At 38.6% G+C, this 20,339-nt stretch overlaps 2 protein-coding genes across 3 annotated transcripts in view; one reads left to right on the top strand and one right to left on the bottom strand.

Annotated features, from left to right (window-relative positions):
- Positions 1-15,517, top strand: part of EIF2B3 (eukaryotic translation initiation factor 2B subunit gamma) — a 601,892-nt gene extending 586,375 nt beyond the window's left edge. Inside the window, exons 9-10 of the mRNA XM_042462842.1 lie at positions 6,981-7,058; positions 15,342-15,517. Coding sequence (XP_042318776.1) covers positions 6,981-7,058; positions 15,342-15,494 — 231 coding nt within the window. The 3' untranslated portion in view covers positions 15,495-15,517. The remainder of the gene's footprint in view (positions 1-6,980; positions 7,059-15,341) is intronic.
- The window catches only part of LOC121928324 (transcription initiation factor TFIID subunit 12-like), an 83,282-nt gene that overhangs the window by 39,493 nt on the left and 23,450 nt on the right, over positions 1-20,339 (bottom strand). The window lies entirely within an intron of this gene.

Below are 20,339 nucleotides of genomic sequence, written 5' to 3'. Positions count from 1 at the left end.
GCCCAACTGTTGTATCTAATTTCTAAGCCCAAAAGGTAAATTGTAGCTCGAACGATAAGAATATATTCCTAGATAGGCTGAAATAATAAATGACAGGAGAATTAATTGCTCAGTATGTTCACTACCTTACAGAATTTGTGTACATATTAAAAAACTGTCATAGCTGATGACAGCAGGCTTGGCTGTTGATACAGTCAGAAGTGATGATACTCGTAGAAATGCTGAATCAGGCCTAACCTCTCCTTTTAATAGTTGTTGAGATAAACAATGCCACTGTTTTAGCACTGTGACTCTCTCAATAAGAAATAAGGGTGGGACAAACCTATCCATAGCCACCTATTTCCCTAACAGGACACAGCAGTCTATTCCCGTCCAAATTACATCGGTCCATATGCTGCTGAAACTCTTTGCAGTGCCTGAACTATTTGCGTTTGTTAGTTCAAACCCCAGAACCAAAATTGTTTTCTTGAGAAATTGTTCCCTATGGCAATTTAATCACCCAAGGAAAGTATTCATTATACAACCCTGATATTTACAGCGGCACAGAAAAATACATTTCCAGCCATACAGCTGACGTGTTCTCTCTTAAGTGTCCACAGAGAAAGCTCTGTTTTGCAGCCATCTTTCGGCAGGCAAGAAAAGAGAGAAAAAGCATGCACTAAGCCAGAAGTTGGCTCTGCCAGACCTCCCTCACATCTGCAGGCTCTGCCAAGGGAAACACAGGTGACACTGTGAATGGATAAAAAGGCATTGAGAGGGGAATAGGGAAACAAAACGTGGACTGGTTTAGTCTGGGCAGCATCTTAATGTTAAACCTGCAGGGGCTTATGTGTACAACATACCACAAAGCAAATCAAGCAGAGCCCTGTGGACAAAATACACCCCTCAACTGAAGCAGAGCTTCCCACCCTCCAGTAATTTGCTACTCTTCATAGGAGTGTAGGTAACAGGACACATATCAACTTTTTCTTCATGGGAAGCATTTTAGACTGTTGCTCACGGTGGGAGAGAATTATCTTTTTTTGGAAAAACAGCATATCCAGAAAAGGTTTGAAACTTGGAGACCTTCAGAGGACGGCTGTGAAAGGGGAAGGGGACACGCCGGGGAAAGGCTTATCAAAAGGCAAAGTTCTTCAACCACCCACACAGATTTTTATTCTTGTATTTTCAGCAATTCTAAAAATGACACTTATGTGTTCTCAATATAAGCCGAGCCAACAACTCAGCTTAAGTGTTCTACAGGCTTTTCTGCAAAGTCGATTAAACTTCTTTGCTCAACAAAATGCTCCATCCATGGTTTGAATCTGGCTGCTAAGGGCCAAGAAGACAAAACTAACTCACCCATTTAAACCTAATCCAGTTTACTTCAGAATTTATGCCAAAGATCCTTCCTATGAGGTGCCTTTTGGAGTGCCTATTTCTGTCTTCCCTCGCTTGCTTAGTTAAGGTATACCTTTTCCCTTACACTGAACAGTCTCATATAGTGGACCACCTCGGATCCGCGGATGGCAAACTCACATTGTCTCCAATAGCGGCGCATGCACAGTCACCGCTACTGGGGACAAACATGGACTCGAGCATCTGTGAATTTGGTATCCATGGGGGCGGGGGGTATTTCAAGAATGGATCCCCTGCAGATACTAAGGTCCCCAATGTACTACTGACTCTGTACCTGCCTTAGTTGAGTAGATAAGAGAAGATATGGTTTAATGCGTTACAAATCTTGCCCTAAGATTTGTGAGAGAGCCAGTCTGAATCTTCCACTTAGCCATGTGATTCACAGGGTCATACAGTTCACACAGTGACCTTGAGGTCCTTCACTGTCTCTTTGCCTAGCTTACTTCAAAGGGATGTTATGAAGATAAAATTGGGAAGCAAAGAACTATGTTACCCACAATCTAAATTCCTTAAGGACGGATGGGATATAAATTAGATAAACCAACACATAAAAATTATCCAAAAACAGGTGATGCACCCGGTGAAATGAGATATATGGAAGTGTGTTCGTTTGGTATATAAGGAGATGTGAAACCATCTAGCCACTCTGAATATGTACTGTTAGGGGCCACACGAGTCAGAACTGTATGAAAACACCTGTGTGGGATTGTTCTTTAGTTTCATTTGGTTCCATTTTGGCCTAACTGACAAGAACTTATTATACCAATACTCCAAGATGACTGAGTAGCTAACTATACAAAGCAAGTGCTTCTTCTTCACAAGATGCCATGTGCTTTTCTGCTTTTTTGTATTAATGAACACTAAAGACTCCAACAAAGATCTCCACTAGTGAAAATAAAATGTATTTTGAGTGCATCCACACTGAAACAATTATATCGTACAGTAGCTTGATAACACGTTATCACTCATAGCTACATCTGATGGAACCCTGGCTTTTTTCGCTTGCTGAAGTACTCAAAATTCCCTGCTAGAGAAACTCTAAGCAACTTCCCTGAACTACACTTCCCAAAGTACCTTGAGAACAGGTATTCAGGATGATTAAGTTGCGATACTATGGGAACCTTCCCTAAACTATAAAAATGCCATTATTTCCACAGGAAGTTTCTAACTGTGTTAAAGTGGATATGCTCTTTTTGTCATTGAACCTGTAGCTTTAAATGTGTTACACACAATTATTTCAAAATGAAACCAGATGCTATTTCAAAGCGCCACAACATAAACCATTCCTTTGTCAGCTCTATCACATATTGGAGCCGAAACTGACAGCCCTAAAAGGGGTGTCTTGATGCACCCCTTTGCGCACTGGGTTGGGGTGTTGAAGATAGGAGCAGCACTGAAAGTGTTCAGATGTGGTCAGAGAAGCTAATGGACACTCACTGTCCTTAACCATGGAATTGGTTGCAGCTGTGGATCTAGACAGCAGGTGATTGTCCAAGGTCGCAGAGTCTACCAGAGAGAAGCACATAGCACTTATGTAAATATGCTGTGTCAATTTGAATGGTGGACAGTAATCCAGGTAACACAAGAAACTGTACAGGAAGGGATTGAGCTAGATGGCCACATTGCCCAAAAAGCAAATCATCTTTGTACAGTGTGGATTTGTAGTAGGAGGAGTTTGTCTGTGTAGCTTTGTTTTCGCATGTGTGTTTGCAACAAGAATTAAACAGTGCCTCTTTGGAGAAAAGCCAACGTACAGTGCTTTAATCTAGCAGTCTGTTTTTCTGGCAAAGCTCCAGTCTGTCAGTTTGTCTATCTACACACACAGCTCTCCAAGATTACTCTGCATTTATCTATGCATATTTTCCCAACATGGGGTCACAGCAAACACAACTCACACTCCCATCCTGGCTGTTTGCCGGTTCAAAAAGACGCAGCAGAAAGCCCACTCCTTTTTGAGCTGGGAAAAAAGTCTGCTTTTTCCCACTACTGCTGCGGCTTTGCCAGCACTCATGTGGTGTGAGGCATCTAAATGCCACAGCGCTAGACCACAGCAAAACTGCCATGGTTTGGTTGGGGCTGGGCGGGTGGCTTTACACCAGCTTTGTGGGCATGCATCGTCAAAACGGACCCCCCACGCCCCTAAGCCACTGGGAAGGCCACGCAAAGGAGTCGTCTGTTTTGGCCCCTTAATGAGGCTGGAATAAAGTAACAGATCCTATTCTGTCGCTAATCACAGAAATTCAGATAAGAGCTATTAATGGCTCCTTATGAGACTGAGGGAAAAAAAGCACTTTGTAAACACATACATACACACACACCATTATATTTCCTGTGTCCCATAGAAAAATATTATAATTAAGCATGAAGAATGGTGGGAGCGAGGAAAAACTCTCTTCTGATATAAAGCAACACACAAAACAAATATTCATATACCAAACCCCATCCGTGTAAAGCAGTCACTGCTAGCTTGTAAACAATTTGGGACCTGGTTGTCTGGGACAACTGTCTTCTTCCTTGTTCACCTATTTGATCTTTGAGATCATCTGCATGTTTGATGTCTCCCTGGCAGTCATTCAGAGTAGCAGCATGATAGTAACTGCTATGCAGATGCTATTATATTAGAACTTCAACATGTTCCATCTATTCTTCATTTTACATCTATGTTAAAAAATATTTACTAACGCAAATCTTCCTGGTTTAAATCAACCCAACATCCTTTCATAGACTTCCTACACGGGTACATCTGTACATTTTTACAACTTAACCACTGAAGTGCACCACTTTAAACTTCTTGAATTTAAGTTGTGTAGATAACTATACAGAATAGACATAAATATGACAGGGAGAGTTAGGGACAGTGTGGTAAGGTGAGACGGCCATTCAATCCACTTTGTATATGCTGGCTGGTGGGTCCGCCCACAGGGGGGGGAGGAGAAATCCGTTTGTTGAAATGTGTCCAAGAAAAGAGAAGAAAAGCAGAGGAGTGACCGAAGCCAAGTGGAACTTGTGCGGGGGGTAGCTGAAATCTAGCGAAAATGTTGGAAGGAAATAAACACAGCATGAGGGGAAAAGCAAACAGAATAATGAAGAGCGGGAAAGAATGCCTGAAGTCACAAGAAAAAGGATTGAAAACCACGTCAGAAGAAATACAATGATTTGAAAACCGAGGAACGAGAACAGAGCAAAAGAATCGAGCCAAGTAGGACAAACTGCCTCGCCGTCATCGAAACAAGCCCAAATAGGAACCAAACATAAAAAAGCCGGGACAAAAAGTTTCTTTAGTCCAGGGGAACTGCATAAAAGATGAGTTATAGTTCCACTTTTTCCGAGAATCAAACAGCTTACACAGGTATAACCATAAACTCATACAGTTAAAAGTCAATTAAAAAAAAACCCACATCCCAACCCTCCCCTGATCATAAGGTAGTAACAAAACATACCAATAAATTAAACAGCAGATAATTTAAAACCTCCCAATATAATTCATTAAAAATACAGTTGCATTGGATTTCTGCGGAATATCCTTCCGTGTTCTTCCTCGTCAACAAGATTTTTTCTCCAGAAATCCTTTTAAAACTAGAAGAATGTTTATTTTGCCAATTTGATAATCAGATTTTGTTGTTTGCTGTTGTGAAAACATCTATAGTAAAAAGGGGAAGTCAAGTTGGTCACACAGTTACATTCTGGTAAGCAGCAGAAGACTGAAAAAACCAGTGTTCTCTTCTGATTTCTCTCTCATGATCTATTAAGTTACCATCACACACCTACAAATTAAGCTGTCATCAGAAAACAAAAAGTTCTGCAAAGTACTCTGCACTATGCCCTTTTGCATTCCTGTCCTTCCCACAGCTGTGAGTGGTCCACTGACTGGCATACAAATAGCAAAGAAGACTAATAAAGCAGTTCGAAGAACTGGAGACCAATCTCGTTTTACCATTTCAGTGGTAGCTCTGAAAAGAACGTTCTTGCATGTCGGTGTAAGATGGTGTTTTGGACAATGGCTCTCTTTCTTTACTGGCATATAAAGAAAATGCAATATCTAGCCAACTCACATCTCAGGTTTGTCCCTTGGCCCGACTGGTTAACTGATTTCAACTTCTATCCCTATAATTATCAACTATTTTGATTGAAAGTATACATGAGTATCCTCTAAGGTTTCTAATCCAGGTCACCCTTGGATTCTATTTCCAAAATGGGCACTAGTGGTGAAGAAGACAACCTGCTTCAATTACAGTAGTACTACAGCAGGTGGCACTGATGAGTTAGTCCTTGGTCTCAGCTTTATACTGCTCTGATTTCAGGCAAATACACTGAAGTTTTCCTTGAAAACCCATCTTGCCCGGATCACGTCTTCTTCCATAAATGGATATAAATGGATATTGTCTTTCTCTCAGTGGGTGGTCTCCACTTCAGCTGAAACACCCCAAGTTAAGAACACCGGGTATGTTTTCAGGATGTATCAATGATATACGGCAAAGGTTATCCAGGAGTGGGTGGATACGCAGATGGACAAACAATACACAGAAAATGGAATGGAATTATTCATGTTTTAGTGATCAAGGAAGCCCCAACACATATGATTAAGAGAAATTAAAAGACATCTTAGGTCTGCTCTCACAAATGCAGAAAGATTATGGTTGAGTATTGGAATCTGTTATCATCTATTGCTACTTGCTTTTGCGAAGTCAGAAAGGTCACTGAGTGATCATAAAAACGTAGGCTGACTCTAGGTGCTTTGGATCTTAATTTGCAAGTCTCTAACCACACTTTGTTTTGGTTCTTCTCAATTAGGCATTCATGCCTCCAATGTCATGGTTGCATAAACTTGGGCTCACATCTGATATATTCCAGAAAAAAAAAAATCCTTCAGAATATGTCAAAAATAACAAATACAGTAATGAACCTCTAGCTTGAAACTTTGGGTAGTTGCCAGTAGTGTGTTTGAACTGTATTTCTTTCTGTCTAACTTTCATTGTTTTTGTGTACAACTGATTGCTATGATCTAGGTAGCTAAACTTACGTAGAGAAATTTTACCATGGATGGATCTGTTGGAATGTTTTCACTCATGGGTGTGTTATTGATGTTAGTCTTTTCCATTGGTGCTTTATTTTTCTCCTGAAAATACAAATTAGGAAAAGTATAGTGTCTTGAGTTGCGTTAAATTTTTAAAGCTTCACAGAATTTCCCTCCGTGTGGAAAGTAGCTTATTGTGGAACAGTTTTGGTCAGACAAATTTCAAGAAAGGGTGAAGCAGCCCCTTCTTCTTTTCACACCATGATCTTCTGCTTCAAATGTAAACTTCTGTGATTGCTTTTCATTTTGTTTTTTTAAACTAGCAGGGGGTAAATCTCAGAACCATAGGTTGCATGTGGTTAGATCCCAAATTAAAGTTTGAATTTAGCTTTATGAGTTCTAAGTGAGAGCACCCTATTTATGTAGGATTGTTTATACATCTCTTTTTAGTCACCTGATTATAATAATCTGTAAATTTCTTGTAAATTGAGGATGGGTGCAATCATATGAAAGTAGTTAGCACATTATCTTTGCCTGTTAACTTGTGACTTTGGACACCATCTTCCAGGTTCCTAAGATGCTGGCTTCACTTTGTCCAGAAGAATCTCTGATTCACAGCACTGCTCAAATCATTGACAGATCCCTGGTAAGTAGCAATATCTGCAAATAGGGAAGGTGAACAGATTGAGCAGGTCAATTTGTATTTGTACCTAGGGTTACTCTTCTCAAATACAGGGAAATAGACAAACCACTTTAGTAGGAATAAACAGAGAGCTATAGTGAATTCCAGTGTGCTTTATAAACTGATAAGTTATAACCACCCTACAAGTGTATTCCCTTTCTTAAAAGTATACAAAGCTAAAATCTTGCCCATTTTATCAAATGGTGCTGAATTATGGGGTCACTTGAAAGTTCCCACTTTGGAGCAGGCTCAGAGCTGCTTCTTAAGGAGAATCCTTGGAACAGACAAGGACACTCCAGCCCAAGCAGTAAGAGCAGAACTTGGGACCTATTCCATTCAGGGCCAGGTGTTGATAAAAGCATTTGATTACTGGCTTAAGATCTCCAAAATGGACTCAAGAAGACTCCCTAAACTCTGCGTAGAAGAACAACTAGCTATTGGGCATTCTAATTTTTGGGTTAGTCAGCTATCCCTAATTTTGTTCCAACTAGTTTTTAACCTGCCCATTTTCTTTCTTTCAGCGGGCACACAATTCAGGAATCTTTAAAACAAAGGATCTGAGCTATCAGTGCGTAGTCAGACATAGATAGCATCGTTGGCTGGTTGCAAATCCTTAAAGTGATTAGCCAAAAATAAAACTGTATTTGGCCTTGAAAAATATCTTAGGTTATATCTAACACAGAGCCATAGAAGAGCCTTCAGCAGAACTAGATTTGAGCAATTAAACTCAATGGTAAGAACAGGACGGTTCCCAAAAATACCTTATCAAGAAAGAACAAGCATTTGTGGTGCTCCTGCCATGGAGGACATTACACACATCCTGTTTGACTGCTGCTTTTATGATAACGAGAGAGCCCACCTTTTACAACCATTTTTGGTTAGATTTGACCTATTGGGATCCTACTGTCAAACTGTCCTATTTCCTTTCCGGTGAGAATTTACATCTAGTGCGCTGTGTAGCAAAATTTATTGTAAAAGCTGCTCGACTGTGAGATCAATTTATCATGCAAAACAGGGTTCCATGCCACGGTGATGAGTTCATTTAAACATTTCCAACTATCCCTTCCCTCCTCCCCACTCTGTTTTAGATTATTGTAGACTGTAGCTTGTTTTATATACTTTGTTTTTATTTAACTTTTACTTGTATTTGTTTTAAGATTTTAGCTAATTTTATATGAGTTTTTAGGTGTGATCAATTTTTTTATCCTTGTATGTATTTGGACATTCTAACCTTTAGATTTTTTATTATGTATTTTGTACTTTGTCTTCTATTGATAATGGTCAGCTGACTAATCAATGAAATTTGTTGTTGCAAATGTGGGCTGGCAGGATGAAGAAGGGTTGGACACTCTTTGTTCTTTGTTTGCATACTTGCCTTCCATGGTAAATGTCTGTATAATACATTGGGAGAATTCAGAGGCCCCATTCAAGTTGTTTTAAGATGATGCACGCTATGTGTAAGCCTTGTTTCCCTTTTTGTCAGAATCAGGTAGTTCTAAAATAGGTAGCTATAATTTCTTAGACACATTTGCACTGGATGCAGGCATGCTGAGAAGGGAAGCGACTGCTTTTGTAGGAGCAAGGTTCACTGTAATTGCCTGAACCAGAGCAGTGTGTGTCTACTTTCCAGAAGATTTTGATCTAGCCAGTTTCTCTCCAAAACTGGGTGTATCCATTTGGCAGATACAATTAATATAGAACATGAGTTGAGCAAACACATTCTGCTGTATCTGACATCTGTCATCTCAATGCAACAAATTACCATTTGCAGCAGGGTAAAATAGGAAGGCATTGCTTTTATGAGAGAGAATTGGATGACAATACTTTTCTGTCTCATTTTCCTATTCATTTATAGTTTTCAAGCAAAAGCCTTAACCAGAACATGCACACATTTTGTGAAGAAAGATTTCCTTGGTCTTATCATCAAATCTTTTTAAGGTGTGATGTTTTCTCTACTGCTGAAAAGAGAAACAAATCTTGATCATATAGAAAAGACATATGGGGGCTTGGATTACAGCAATACCAATATGCTTGTGGAAGACCTATGGGACATGAACATTTTTCCTGTTAATATATCTTTATTCAATTTTAAAATACAAATATCAAAATATTCTTATTATACATTGAACATAAAATTGAGCTTGTATTTTAACCTAAAGTATCTTCTTTTCTTGAACCCGAAGAAAAAAGACTTCCTATCATCCTTGTGGACTTTGAATGCTTGATTTTACAACAGCTCTCATCCCATACACTTCTACTTTGCTATGTTCTATTCTTTCTTCTCTTGTCTGCCTTTTTCATATACACTGGGGGAAAAAATTATCTTTATGGTTTCACAGTTAACATAAACATTTCTGGACATTTACCAACAAATGACCCACCACTAAACCTTATTCATAGCAAACAAAAAGACATTTCCCAGTTGTATGTCTCCCAATTTTATATTTTTGTGACTGCAGTCTTGTAAATTCCATCCATCTGTTGACCTAGTTATGAATCAGATACAAGACAAGAATAAACACATTTATCTCACTTTTCACACGTGTCTTACATTTTAAATTTCAAAGTTCTGTTCTAGGTTCCACTCTTTTCCAAAACAAAATTACCTTTTCCCACTCTTCCTTTCTCCTCTTTTTACTAATTTTTAATGTTTACACGAAAGCCTATCAATTCTCATATTCATTTAGCTTTAGTATCCAATTTCCCACATTGGGGCTTCCTTCTGTTTCCACATTTTAGCATTTCTTTCTGGCTGCGGTTATCATATACAAAATGATTCTCCAGCATTTTTTTTCATCTTGTGGCTTTAAAATTGACGTCATATTTAACAGAAATAGTTTGGGGTCCAAATGGAAATTTGATTTCTAATATTTGTTGAATTGATTTATGAATTTCCAACCAAAATTCTGAATTACTTTGCAACTTCACCAAATGTGTAATAGATTGCCTCTTTCCTCATCACATCTCCACAATTTCCACAATTAATTATTCATCCTCTTTAATCTCCAGGGGGTGTAATACCACCTGTTTGATATTTTAAGAAATTTTCTTTAAGTTCCTGGGCGATTGTAAACTCATTAGTTTTTTCCAGGCATTCTGCCATTCTTCTAATGCCTCGTTTCGATGTCCATACTGGAATTTTAAAGTAAATATTATTTTGATTTTTCCCAGGTGTGCAATAATGATCTTCTAATAGGATGTTGTTAAAATCCTTATTTTTATTCAACCTATCATAACTCAAAAAACGCATGCCATCCATACCTCAATTGAATATCTTCCAAATTAATATTTCCTTCTCTTCCAGCTTAACCCAATTTATCCATACTAGGCTACAGCCCAGTAGTATAGCTTTAAATCAGGAGAGCATAGCCCCCTCTTCCTTCACATCTTTCAGGGTTGCTGATTTAATCTAGGTTTCAAGCCCTTCCATAAAAATTTTCAAACCTATCTCCCAAGTTTTAACTGTTTATCTTTATCTCTATTGGTAAGTTTAGGAAAAAAAACATATATTTTGGTAATATCACCATTTTATGACCGCGATTCTACCAAGGAGCGAGAGATTCAGTCTATTCCTCTGTTTAATTTTCTTAATTCTTTCCACACTTCGCTATAATTATTCTCAAATAATTTTAAACTATCTTAGAATGTTTATACCAGAGATTTGATTTGCTTTCTATTTTAAAGCCTGATTTTTCAGCTAGCAATTTTCTTCTTGTGCTGATAAATTTTAGTAAATCATCACCGTTTTTTCCTTGTTTATTTTTAATCCTGCTGCTTTTCCAAAAGCATTCAATTCTTGTTGCAAGAATCTTGTTTGCTAGAGGTTTCTAGTTATTGCCACGTCCATCAGCAAATACTTTAGTTTAATCGTCTGACCTTTTCTAGAAATCCCTTTTAGCTTTTTATTTTCATTTATAGCTCCTATTAACACATCTTGACAGAATAAAAAGAAGCGTGATATCGGGCATCCTTGTCTAACACCCTTCCTAATGGGAAAATCCTGGGATTTGATTTATTAATTTTTATTACCGCTTTTTGTTGTTGAAAATTTGTTTCATTGCATTTATAAATTCTCTCCCATTTCCCTTCTTTCTAAGACTTCTATTAGGATTCCCACTTTAATTTGTCAAAAGCTTTGTCATATCTAATGCAATAAGCACATTGTTTATCGTTATTAACTTGATAGTATTCTAGCAGTTTATGATTGTCCTGATGTTACTCCTAATTTGTTCTTCCCGGTAAAAACATTTGATATCTCCCTATAGTCATATTCAGTATCTCTTTCAACCTATTTGCCCAAACTGTTGTGTAAATTTTGTAATCAACATTTAAAAGACTTATAGGTCTATAATTGTCCATAATATACTTTCCTTCTTTTGGGATGAGTGTTATGTTTGCCATTCTCCATGATGGGGAATGCCTTCTCCTCTACAAATTAAATAACTTGAGCAGTGGTTCCACCAGTTCAGCTTTAAAAGTTTATAATAAAGAGCCGTGAAGCCGTCTCGTCCTGGGGTTTCCCCTCTTTTGACTTGCAATCGCTTTTATAACTCTTGTTTGGTGTTCTTGCGTTTAGAGTGCTCTATGTTCTGATGTTATTTTCTTGATTGTTTTGTATCAATATGATTTCGCTTTAATTTTAGCATCTCCATTTCCCCCTTTTGGTCATACAGCGACTTAAAATAATTTCTAAAAGCTTCACTATTTGTCCTGTTCTGTAATCATCTTCTCACCTATTTTAATTTTAGTTATTAATTTTAATTCTCTGTTTCCTTCTAATTTTCTGCTAGCCACCTTCCCATTTGTTTACCATTCTCAAAAAATTCTGTCTATTACGTCTCAGATCCCTTTCTATTTCCTCATTAATATTATTCTGAATTTGTTCTTAATAATTTAACTTCATTTATTACTTTTTATTTGTGGGGTATTGTTTCATTTCTTTTTTCTTTTCCTTCCGTTTTTCACGAGTTTCCTTTTTCACTTTCTCTTTTTTAAATTCCCTGTCTTTTAATTAACAACCCCTAATCACCGCTTTCCCTGCATCCCAGAGTGTTATTCTTAATGTCAGGTGTTCATTAAGCTAAAGTACCATTTAATCTCTGTCTTTAGTGTTTCTCCAAAGCTTTCCTCTCTTAGTAACTCCTCTTGTAATCTCCAATTCCAACATATAGGGTTTCTTGTCTACAGCATCCATTTCTATTAAACATGATCTGCAATAGTTCTGGATCAATTTTCCATCTTTTTAGTTCTAATTGCTATTCCTGTAAACCAAAAAATAAATCTATCCTCGACCAAGATTTGTGGACTCCTGAAAAAAAAAGTAAGCCTGATTTATTATTATATTCTTGGAGTCCACCAATCTTCCAGCTCATGTCTTTTATCAATTCCAAGCAACTTTTAGGGAGTTTACCCTTTTATCTCTTTTTTTGTTTTCTTCTCTCGACCTCCTATCCCTTTTTCATTTTATACCATTAAAATCCCCTGTGACTATCAATTTTCCTTTATCCGGTAGCATTAATTCTCATCTTAGCTAATGTCCGTATACATTACTACATTTAGCACCTCATCTCCTATATTATTCCAAATCAAATATCTTCCTTCTGAATCTTTCTTAATCTCTTTTACCTCAAAGTTCTTATTCACATAGGTTACACAACCCCTTTCCTTTTGTTAATGGCCGATATAAAAACTGACCCAGCCTGGATTTCTAATATATTTTTGGTCCCCATTTCGAATCTTGTCCTGCAAACAGATAATGTCATACTCCGCTTCTCCAACAAGTGGAAGATTTGTTTTCTCTTCTTCTCTCTATTAATCCCCCCTACATTCATGAAGCTATCGTAATCATCATTAGACAGAGCAATACCCAAACAAACACACCTTAAAGTTACAAAATAAAATTCACCTTTCTGAAGATTAATTATTCCAACACCTCAAGTTCTAACCCGGCTCTGTTCCTTTGTTTTCAATAAGGTTAGTCTCTCTGCTCCTTTGTTCCTTAGTGGCTTTTTCTTCCCCACTTGGTTCTCCTTGGTTTCTTTGAGGGAGTGAATTCTCTTATCACTCTGATTTCCTTCTTGTGTATCTTTTCGTCCTCACACGGGTAAGGTTTCTGCAGAAGTCCTTTGCTTTTTCCACGGTATTGATTTGATTCTTTTATCTCTGAAAATGAAGACCAAACCTTCAGGATTTCCCCATCTGTATTTATATTTTCTTCTGCAGCACCGTCGTCAAGAATTTATATTGTTGTCTTTGCTTCAAATTATAGGGGTAATCGCTGAAATTTCCAATCCATTGTCTATCACTAGTCCTTCGTTATAATTTTTTTGCATGACTTTTTCCCTTATTGTTGTCCCATTGAAGCAAATTGCAATGCCCCGAGGGCAGACATTTTCTAGCTATTTTTGAATTAATCTAATAATTTATCAATTTGAGCATCAATCAAGTTAACTGGGATGTCTAGATATTCTGACAGAGCCGGGATTATTCTTTCCTCCAGATTCTCCTCTTCTCTTTCTGGCAATCTCTGACTTTAATTGCCTTATCTCTCTGTTTCTTCTTCTCTTGCATCCATAAAGCCTGTTCCTGCCTTCTTGTATCTTCATACACTCATCAATTTTATTATCCAACTCTCCTGTTTTCTTAATGGTCGTTTGCACCTCTTCTTTAATTTCATAAAAGTCTTTGTTTAATTTATCTATTTTCCCCCCAGACCGTGTATCTCTTCTGCATATCCAGCCTTATCTCTCTCTTAGACTTTTTTGTTCCTCCCTATCTCAGCCTTAAAATTTTTCAAATTCCCGCAGTTCCTCCAAGATGATTGCATTTAAGTCCTGTTGTTTATGTGGCCATTCCGTCGCCTCTCCTGCTTCCTTGTTGCATCCAAGTCATGTTTTCTTTTTACTCTAGCGTGTCTTGTTTCCATTTAATTTTAGAAGTTTTCCTTATTTACTTACAGTTTATACACTTAGGGTATTTTCCTCAAATCAAATCTTGTAATGACAGCTTCCCTACAGCCAGTGCTGAATTATTAGTTCTTTCAGTAATCTCTCTATATTACCCTCTTTCCCACTTATTTCCTTCAGGTGTTAATAGTCAGTCAATTTTGCTCACTCAAGTCAGTAATTAAGTCTTCAATCAAAGTCAGATGCGTTATGTTGATCAACATTTACCACTTTCTTTCTTCCTATTATCCCAAAGAGTGCGTCCAGTTTATAATGAAATTCAATATTTCTTCTTAATTATATACTGTGACAATTCTTTTATAATTGGTCTATAATATAACACTTCTGCTTGTTTATTCAGTTGGATAGTGGTTCTCCTTAACACTGCAATTTTGTAATCAACCTTATAGGTGAAAGGGTACTACAAAGTCTCTTCCAAGCTATTTCATAATAAAGTCTCCTTTTTTCCCAATTTTATCTTCCTTCTTGCTCCGTACTCCTAACATTTATAATAAATTGAATTAGCTAGATATAACAAAGAGGAGCCTGCTGAGCAGGGGAAAATTCAACAACGTTCTTTTATCCGGTCAGCAGCAAGCAAACATAAATCTTCTTTCTGGTTTGACTCACAGCCTCATGTCTTTCAGTTCCTTGAGAGACAAATAACCTAATGGTTTTCCTTTAGCTCTTCTTCATCCCAAGTAAATTTGTAGCTTATTACCACTGTTGGGGTTCACAACAGGGTAATTCTTGCAAAAAAAGGTTGCTGTCGAGGTTGGAGTCTTGTGACTGACTTTCACTGCGTCGGCTGTCTTGGCGGCTTTCGCTGAGACCACTCTCTCTCCTTGCCGCGGCTCCCCACGACAAAAGGAGAGGGGTGGGCTCTCTAAGCCCCCTTCAGACCCTCACCCCAAGTCTCACCCGGCTTGGGTATTCTCTTGGTTATCAACAGATGGCAGTCGATACCTTAAATGAATCCCGCAGTGAAAGGTTGGAGATGGAGCCTAACCTCTCGCCTCCGATTACCTCGACCTAGCAACCGGAAGTCCGGGACATGAACATTTTTCAGAGGTCAAAGCTTTTTCTGAGCCTGCACAGAAGGTGCAAGGAGAGAAGAGAGTTGTCTTTCTTTCTTGGGTTTTGCTTAAGATTACCTGGCCATATTTGTCTGCTGATTGGCCCACAAAAAGCCTATGACTATGAGAAGGCCATGCAAAAACTGCTTAACGCTTTGCTACGTTAACTGTGGGGAGAGGGGAGGTTTGCTCATTTATTTAACATTTTCCTCCCTGTTCCTCTCCAGGTCGGATCTGACAGCATTGTCGGTGCAGCTACACAAGTAGGAGAAAAGACTGCAATTAAACATTCTGTTGTTGGTACTGCGTGTATTATCAAAGACAAAGTTAGAATTACGAACTGCATCATCATGAACTTTGTCAAAATTGAGGAAGGGTAAGTGATCTTCTCAAAATGTTTGAATTTGTTATTCATTAGCTACTGATGTAAAAACATCTCATGCATGGTTGGTCTTGAATGAAAACTGCTTCTTCATCCCTAGGATGGAAAGCAGAATGACAAGTGAGAAATAGTACTAAGTTGGGGTTATATTGATTTTAATACATTAGTTGGATAAAACTAATAGTGGGAAGATTTTCATATCAGGGACGTAGCTAGGATTTTAGGAAGGCGGGGGGTCCAGACTAAGTGCCACCATTATAATGGGGCTTGAGTGCGGCGGCGCAGCAACACACATCATTCATTTTTCTAATGGAAGGGGGGTCCGAACCCCCCAGAACCCCCCCCCCCCGGCTACGTCCCTGTTCATATAGAAATAATATTGGTAAGGTAAAAGAAAGTTATTTAATACCACAGCATCGGAAAGTGGCCAATATAAAGCCAATTGTTTCAAAGGAATCCAAGAAATTACAGGCCAGTTAAAGTAAAATCTGGTCTGGGTACAGTGGTGGAAAGTATTATTAAAGATAAAAATTTTCAAGCATATGGAAGATGGATCTTACTGAAGAACAATCAAATGTGGCTGCTGAAAAGGTAAGTTTTGTAAGAATGCGTTTGTTAAGAACATCAACAAGAACGTGGATCACAGTAGTCTTAGTTACTTGGACTTTCAGTAGGCTTTCTTGGCTTAGTTTACTTGGACTTTCAATAGACTTTTGTCCCTCATCTAAGACTCCTGAGCAAAGTTTAGCAATTTTGGGATTAAAACATGTGTACTGTATATACTCATGTATAAGTCTAGAAATTTTAGTCAAAAAATTGACCCAAAAACCTGAATTGACTTATCCATGTGTCAATGCAAGTTTTGCACTTTAATTCTTATTTAAAAAGGTGCCATCCCCTGATGAAAGGCTAGAACATAATCAGTCCTGGAGGCACTGGCCCGCCTCTACTCTCTCATCCATCCAGCGTTTCATGTGAGCACAGTTATGCCTGCTGGAATTTTGTAAGTTCTCTGGTGTTATTTTCCTTTGCTTCATCCTTTAAATCTTTTGCCCCTAAGTTTTACCCTTGACTTATCCACAGGTTGTATCAAAATCCATAATTTTACCCCCACCACCACCTGCCCTCAATTTATACATGAGGTCGACTTATAGTTGAGTATATACGGTATTCACCTTTGCAGCAGTAAGTTGTTAGAGAACAGAAAGCACAGAATATGAATAAATGGTGAGTGCTCACAGTGGAAAGATGTATGTAAGATCCTGCAAGAATCTGTATTTAGTCAGGTGCCTTTTAACTGGTGAATAGTGTTGTCATACTTGCTGACGATGCTTAATTATTAGAGGTGATAAAATGGAAAGGAACAGTAAAGAACTCCAAAAAGATATCTCTCAAATAGGGGTATGGGGTTTTAAATGACAAATGCAGTTCACTGTAATCAAGAGTAAAATGAGGTACATGGGGTCAAAAACTTCCCAATACGCCAGAGTTCTAATATGCCAGAATTGGCAGTTATTGATCAGAAGAGCCATTGCTCATGAAAACACTGAATATTTTGCTACTGCTGTGGAAAAAACAGGTCCCGTGTGTGGGATGTGTGTGTCTTTTTAATTCTATTTTATTAATTTCCCACCTGTGTTGTGAACACTCTACAATATATGTATGTAGACTGCTTTGGACACTTGTTGCACTGTACAAATGTTAAGTGGGAATATTTATTGGTTTCAGTGTAACTCACATAGGAAATGTTCTCAGACAACTGTGGTTTCTGAAGTTTAATTTTCAGTAGTTATTGTTCCAGTCCTAAAGCATCGTTCTACCTATAGTTGCTCTTTGAAGGTTCCATTTACATGGCAGCATCCTATGAGTGTTACTGAATAAGAACCTTTTATTGACCTCCTCCCTCATCAAGGCTTGAAGTTGGCTAATTGCCCTTAAGGGAGTAGTGAGTCTCTTGAAAAATGCACACTTGGCTCTTACAGTCACATGCTTTGATAGAGGGGAGGAAGCAAAATATGTCAGATCTCTGGAAGATGCTGCAGTTGCAAAATTAAATTACAGGTGAGTTTGATGCCCAGATGCCAAACTTTGAGTCGTGAACACATCATAAATCAGAATCCCTCAGCCAAGAGTTAATAGCTAATCTCAAGTTCATTTGTAAATCGATCCCATACAATTTTGCTGTCATTATGAAAATGAATTATACTTGATGAATAGTATTCCTATCCTATTGTGAGTTTTACCTTGAAGTGGAATAGCTTTGGTAAAAATGAAAAGCTTACAAGCTGAGGATGTTCAACACAAAAGGAAAGTGGATTTTCAATTAATGTCTATAAACTTTCAATCTATTTAATTCAGTATCTTCCCTGTGACAGAGAACAGTTCCTGTTGCTTTTAAGTAACTATATGTCAGGACTGCTGAAGTATTCAATTTACCGTCTCTGTGCTCCTTCCTGAGGTTAAGATTAAGATGATCTCCACTTCTTTCATGTATAGAACCTGATCAAACTGGCAGCTGAATCTAATCTCAGTATAGTAATGGCAAAAGGACAGCAGTTTTTGCTAGACCTGAGGGCCTAGCTAGAGAGCACAAAGAGGTCCTATGACACACAGGATAGTTCTGCCCTTCAGCATCATGTAAACCACTCTCCAATCCCAAAGAATTTTCAGTGTAAGTCAGCTGCATCACTCTTTTTTCATGATAGGGCACCTGTTTCCTTTACAAGATTCTTGCTAGCTGTTTAGTCTTCTTATTGTCATTACTTTTTAAAATCTGCCCATACCTTGTTTAACAGTCCATTCCAAGAGCTGATTATTCACTGAGTGGCAAAACATTGATGATAGTGTGTGTATGATGATCCATGTTTATGCAGTGAATTCTGACAGATATACAGCTAGAGATGGGAAGATTACCAGAGGAATGCTGACTCCCATGAGACATGTAACATCTTTGTTGTTGTATACTTCCAAGTTATTTCTAACATATGATAACCCTAAGGCAACCCCTATCAAATGTGGGGTTTTTTTTTGGGGGGGATCTATTCAGAGGAGGGTTTGCTCTTGCCTTCCTCTGAGGCTGAGAGAGTATGACTTACCCAAGGTCAACCAGTAGGTATCCATGGACCAAGCAGAAATTCAAACTTTGGTCTCCTAGAGTCCTAGTTTAACATTCAAACCACTACATCACACTGACTCTCCTATAACATATTTATTAGATCTCTTTTAATGTCTATTTGTCCTCTGACAGTAGATTGACAAGGAACTATGGTATAACACCTTAGGAGCAAAGTTGTGCGAGACTGTCTGGGTTTTAGTGAGTGAACTATGTTTCCAAGTTGATTAAATTTAGGCAGTATGCTAAAATTACTAGACACCTCCAGAATTGGAGGTGTGTTGAGGTAGTTTAATCATGTATAATCTTTCCAGTAGTACTTAATTCTGTGTGTGTTTGGTGGGTTTTGAACTGAAAGTTGAAATGAAACAAACATGTTCTTACCCAACTTTCTGGCTTTGACATCTAAATGAAATGTAGGGGGGAAACCTTTGGGGTACTCAATTGACAGATCAATGGATTGTTGATAGGAGTAACTAGGTGTCTAATCATATGCTCAGTCAACTCTTTGAAAAGGCATGCTGTTATTGCTTGCCATTGTGCCCCACAATTTATAATTATTGCCTGTTTCAAAATCTCCATGTTGAAGTATTCAGTCTGCTATGATAAAATCAGCAAAAAAATAAGGCATTTTTAGCATGTCCAGTCCACTTCTCACAGCAGTGAGCTGGCTTAGTATGTACAGCACATCTGTGGAATTAGCTTGCCAGATGAGAAGTTTTCAAGTAGTAATGTATGTCATCAGAGTAAAACTGATGTCATTTGTAATAGTAACATCTTTCGTAAGATCCCTTCTATTACTGTATGATTCAGTCATCTTTATTTTTGAGCATATTGCTTAAATGCTAGATGTGATCAGTTACATTCCCATTCCCAGAAGCCATAATTTTAAGCCGGTTCTGTTTGCACACAGAGTGTTTGCCTCTGGGTCCATATGGCTAATCCAGTACTAAAAGACAAAATCTAACAAAGTGCTTTCTGAGCCAGGTTTTGACAAGTGCAGACATGGAGTGCTTGCATATGAATATGGTAATGAATCACTCTGGAAAATCTAGGAACGAATGACAGCTCCTCTTTATGTAATTTTCTTGTGTTTAGAACTAGCCTAAGGAATTCACAGTGGACCCCTTTTTAGTGTGTAGAAGTACATCTGAAGTCTCATATTGGACTAAATAACCTTTAGCAGCTACTTAAACACATTCATTCCCTATCAGGGGATTAGGTGGAATTTCTGCTCTGGTTAATACTTTTATGGCAGTGAGGGAATCTCCTGTATGAGTACTGTCTTTCTCTAACACACACCCCTCTTACAGAATGGACATATTTGAATATCATGAGTCAACATGTACTAGTATGCTGGTCATAAATAATAAACTAGGGCGGGTTACAGACCGCCCATTTGGGGCGGGCTGTACCCGCCCCTTTCCCCGGAGTATCGGGGCCTCAATGGCCAGAACGGCAGCCGCTCAGGCCGCGATCCGCCGCTTTCCGGGCTGTGGGGAAGCGGCAAAAGGCCGCTTCCCCGCAGCCTGGAAAGGGGTGTCCCTGGGGCTTCAAGCCCCAAGGACACCCCACGGGGGCGGGGAGGAGGAGAAAGGGACTGCTTGGCCCCTTTCTCCTTTGGTCCGCTGAGCGCAGCTGTCTGAAGGCTGCGCCCAGCGGACCAAACCAGGAAGGAGCTCCGAAACTGAGCTCCTTTCTGCTCCACGGAAAGGGCGCATTATGCGCCCT

The sequence above is a fragment of the Sceloporus undulatus genome, chromosome 4, assembly GCF_019175285.1.
Source record: "Sceloporus undulatus isolate JIND9_A2432 ecotype Alabama chromosome 4, SceUnd_v1.1, whole genome shotgun sequence".
Taxonomy (NCBI): Eukaryota; Metazoa; Chordata; class Lepidosauria; order Squamata; family Phrynosomatidae; genus Sceloporus; species Sceloporus undulatus.
This window is presented reverse-complemented; position numbering and strand designations above follow the sequence as displayed.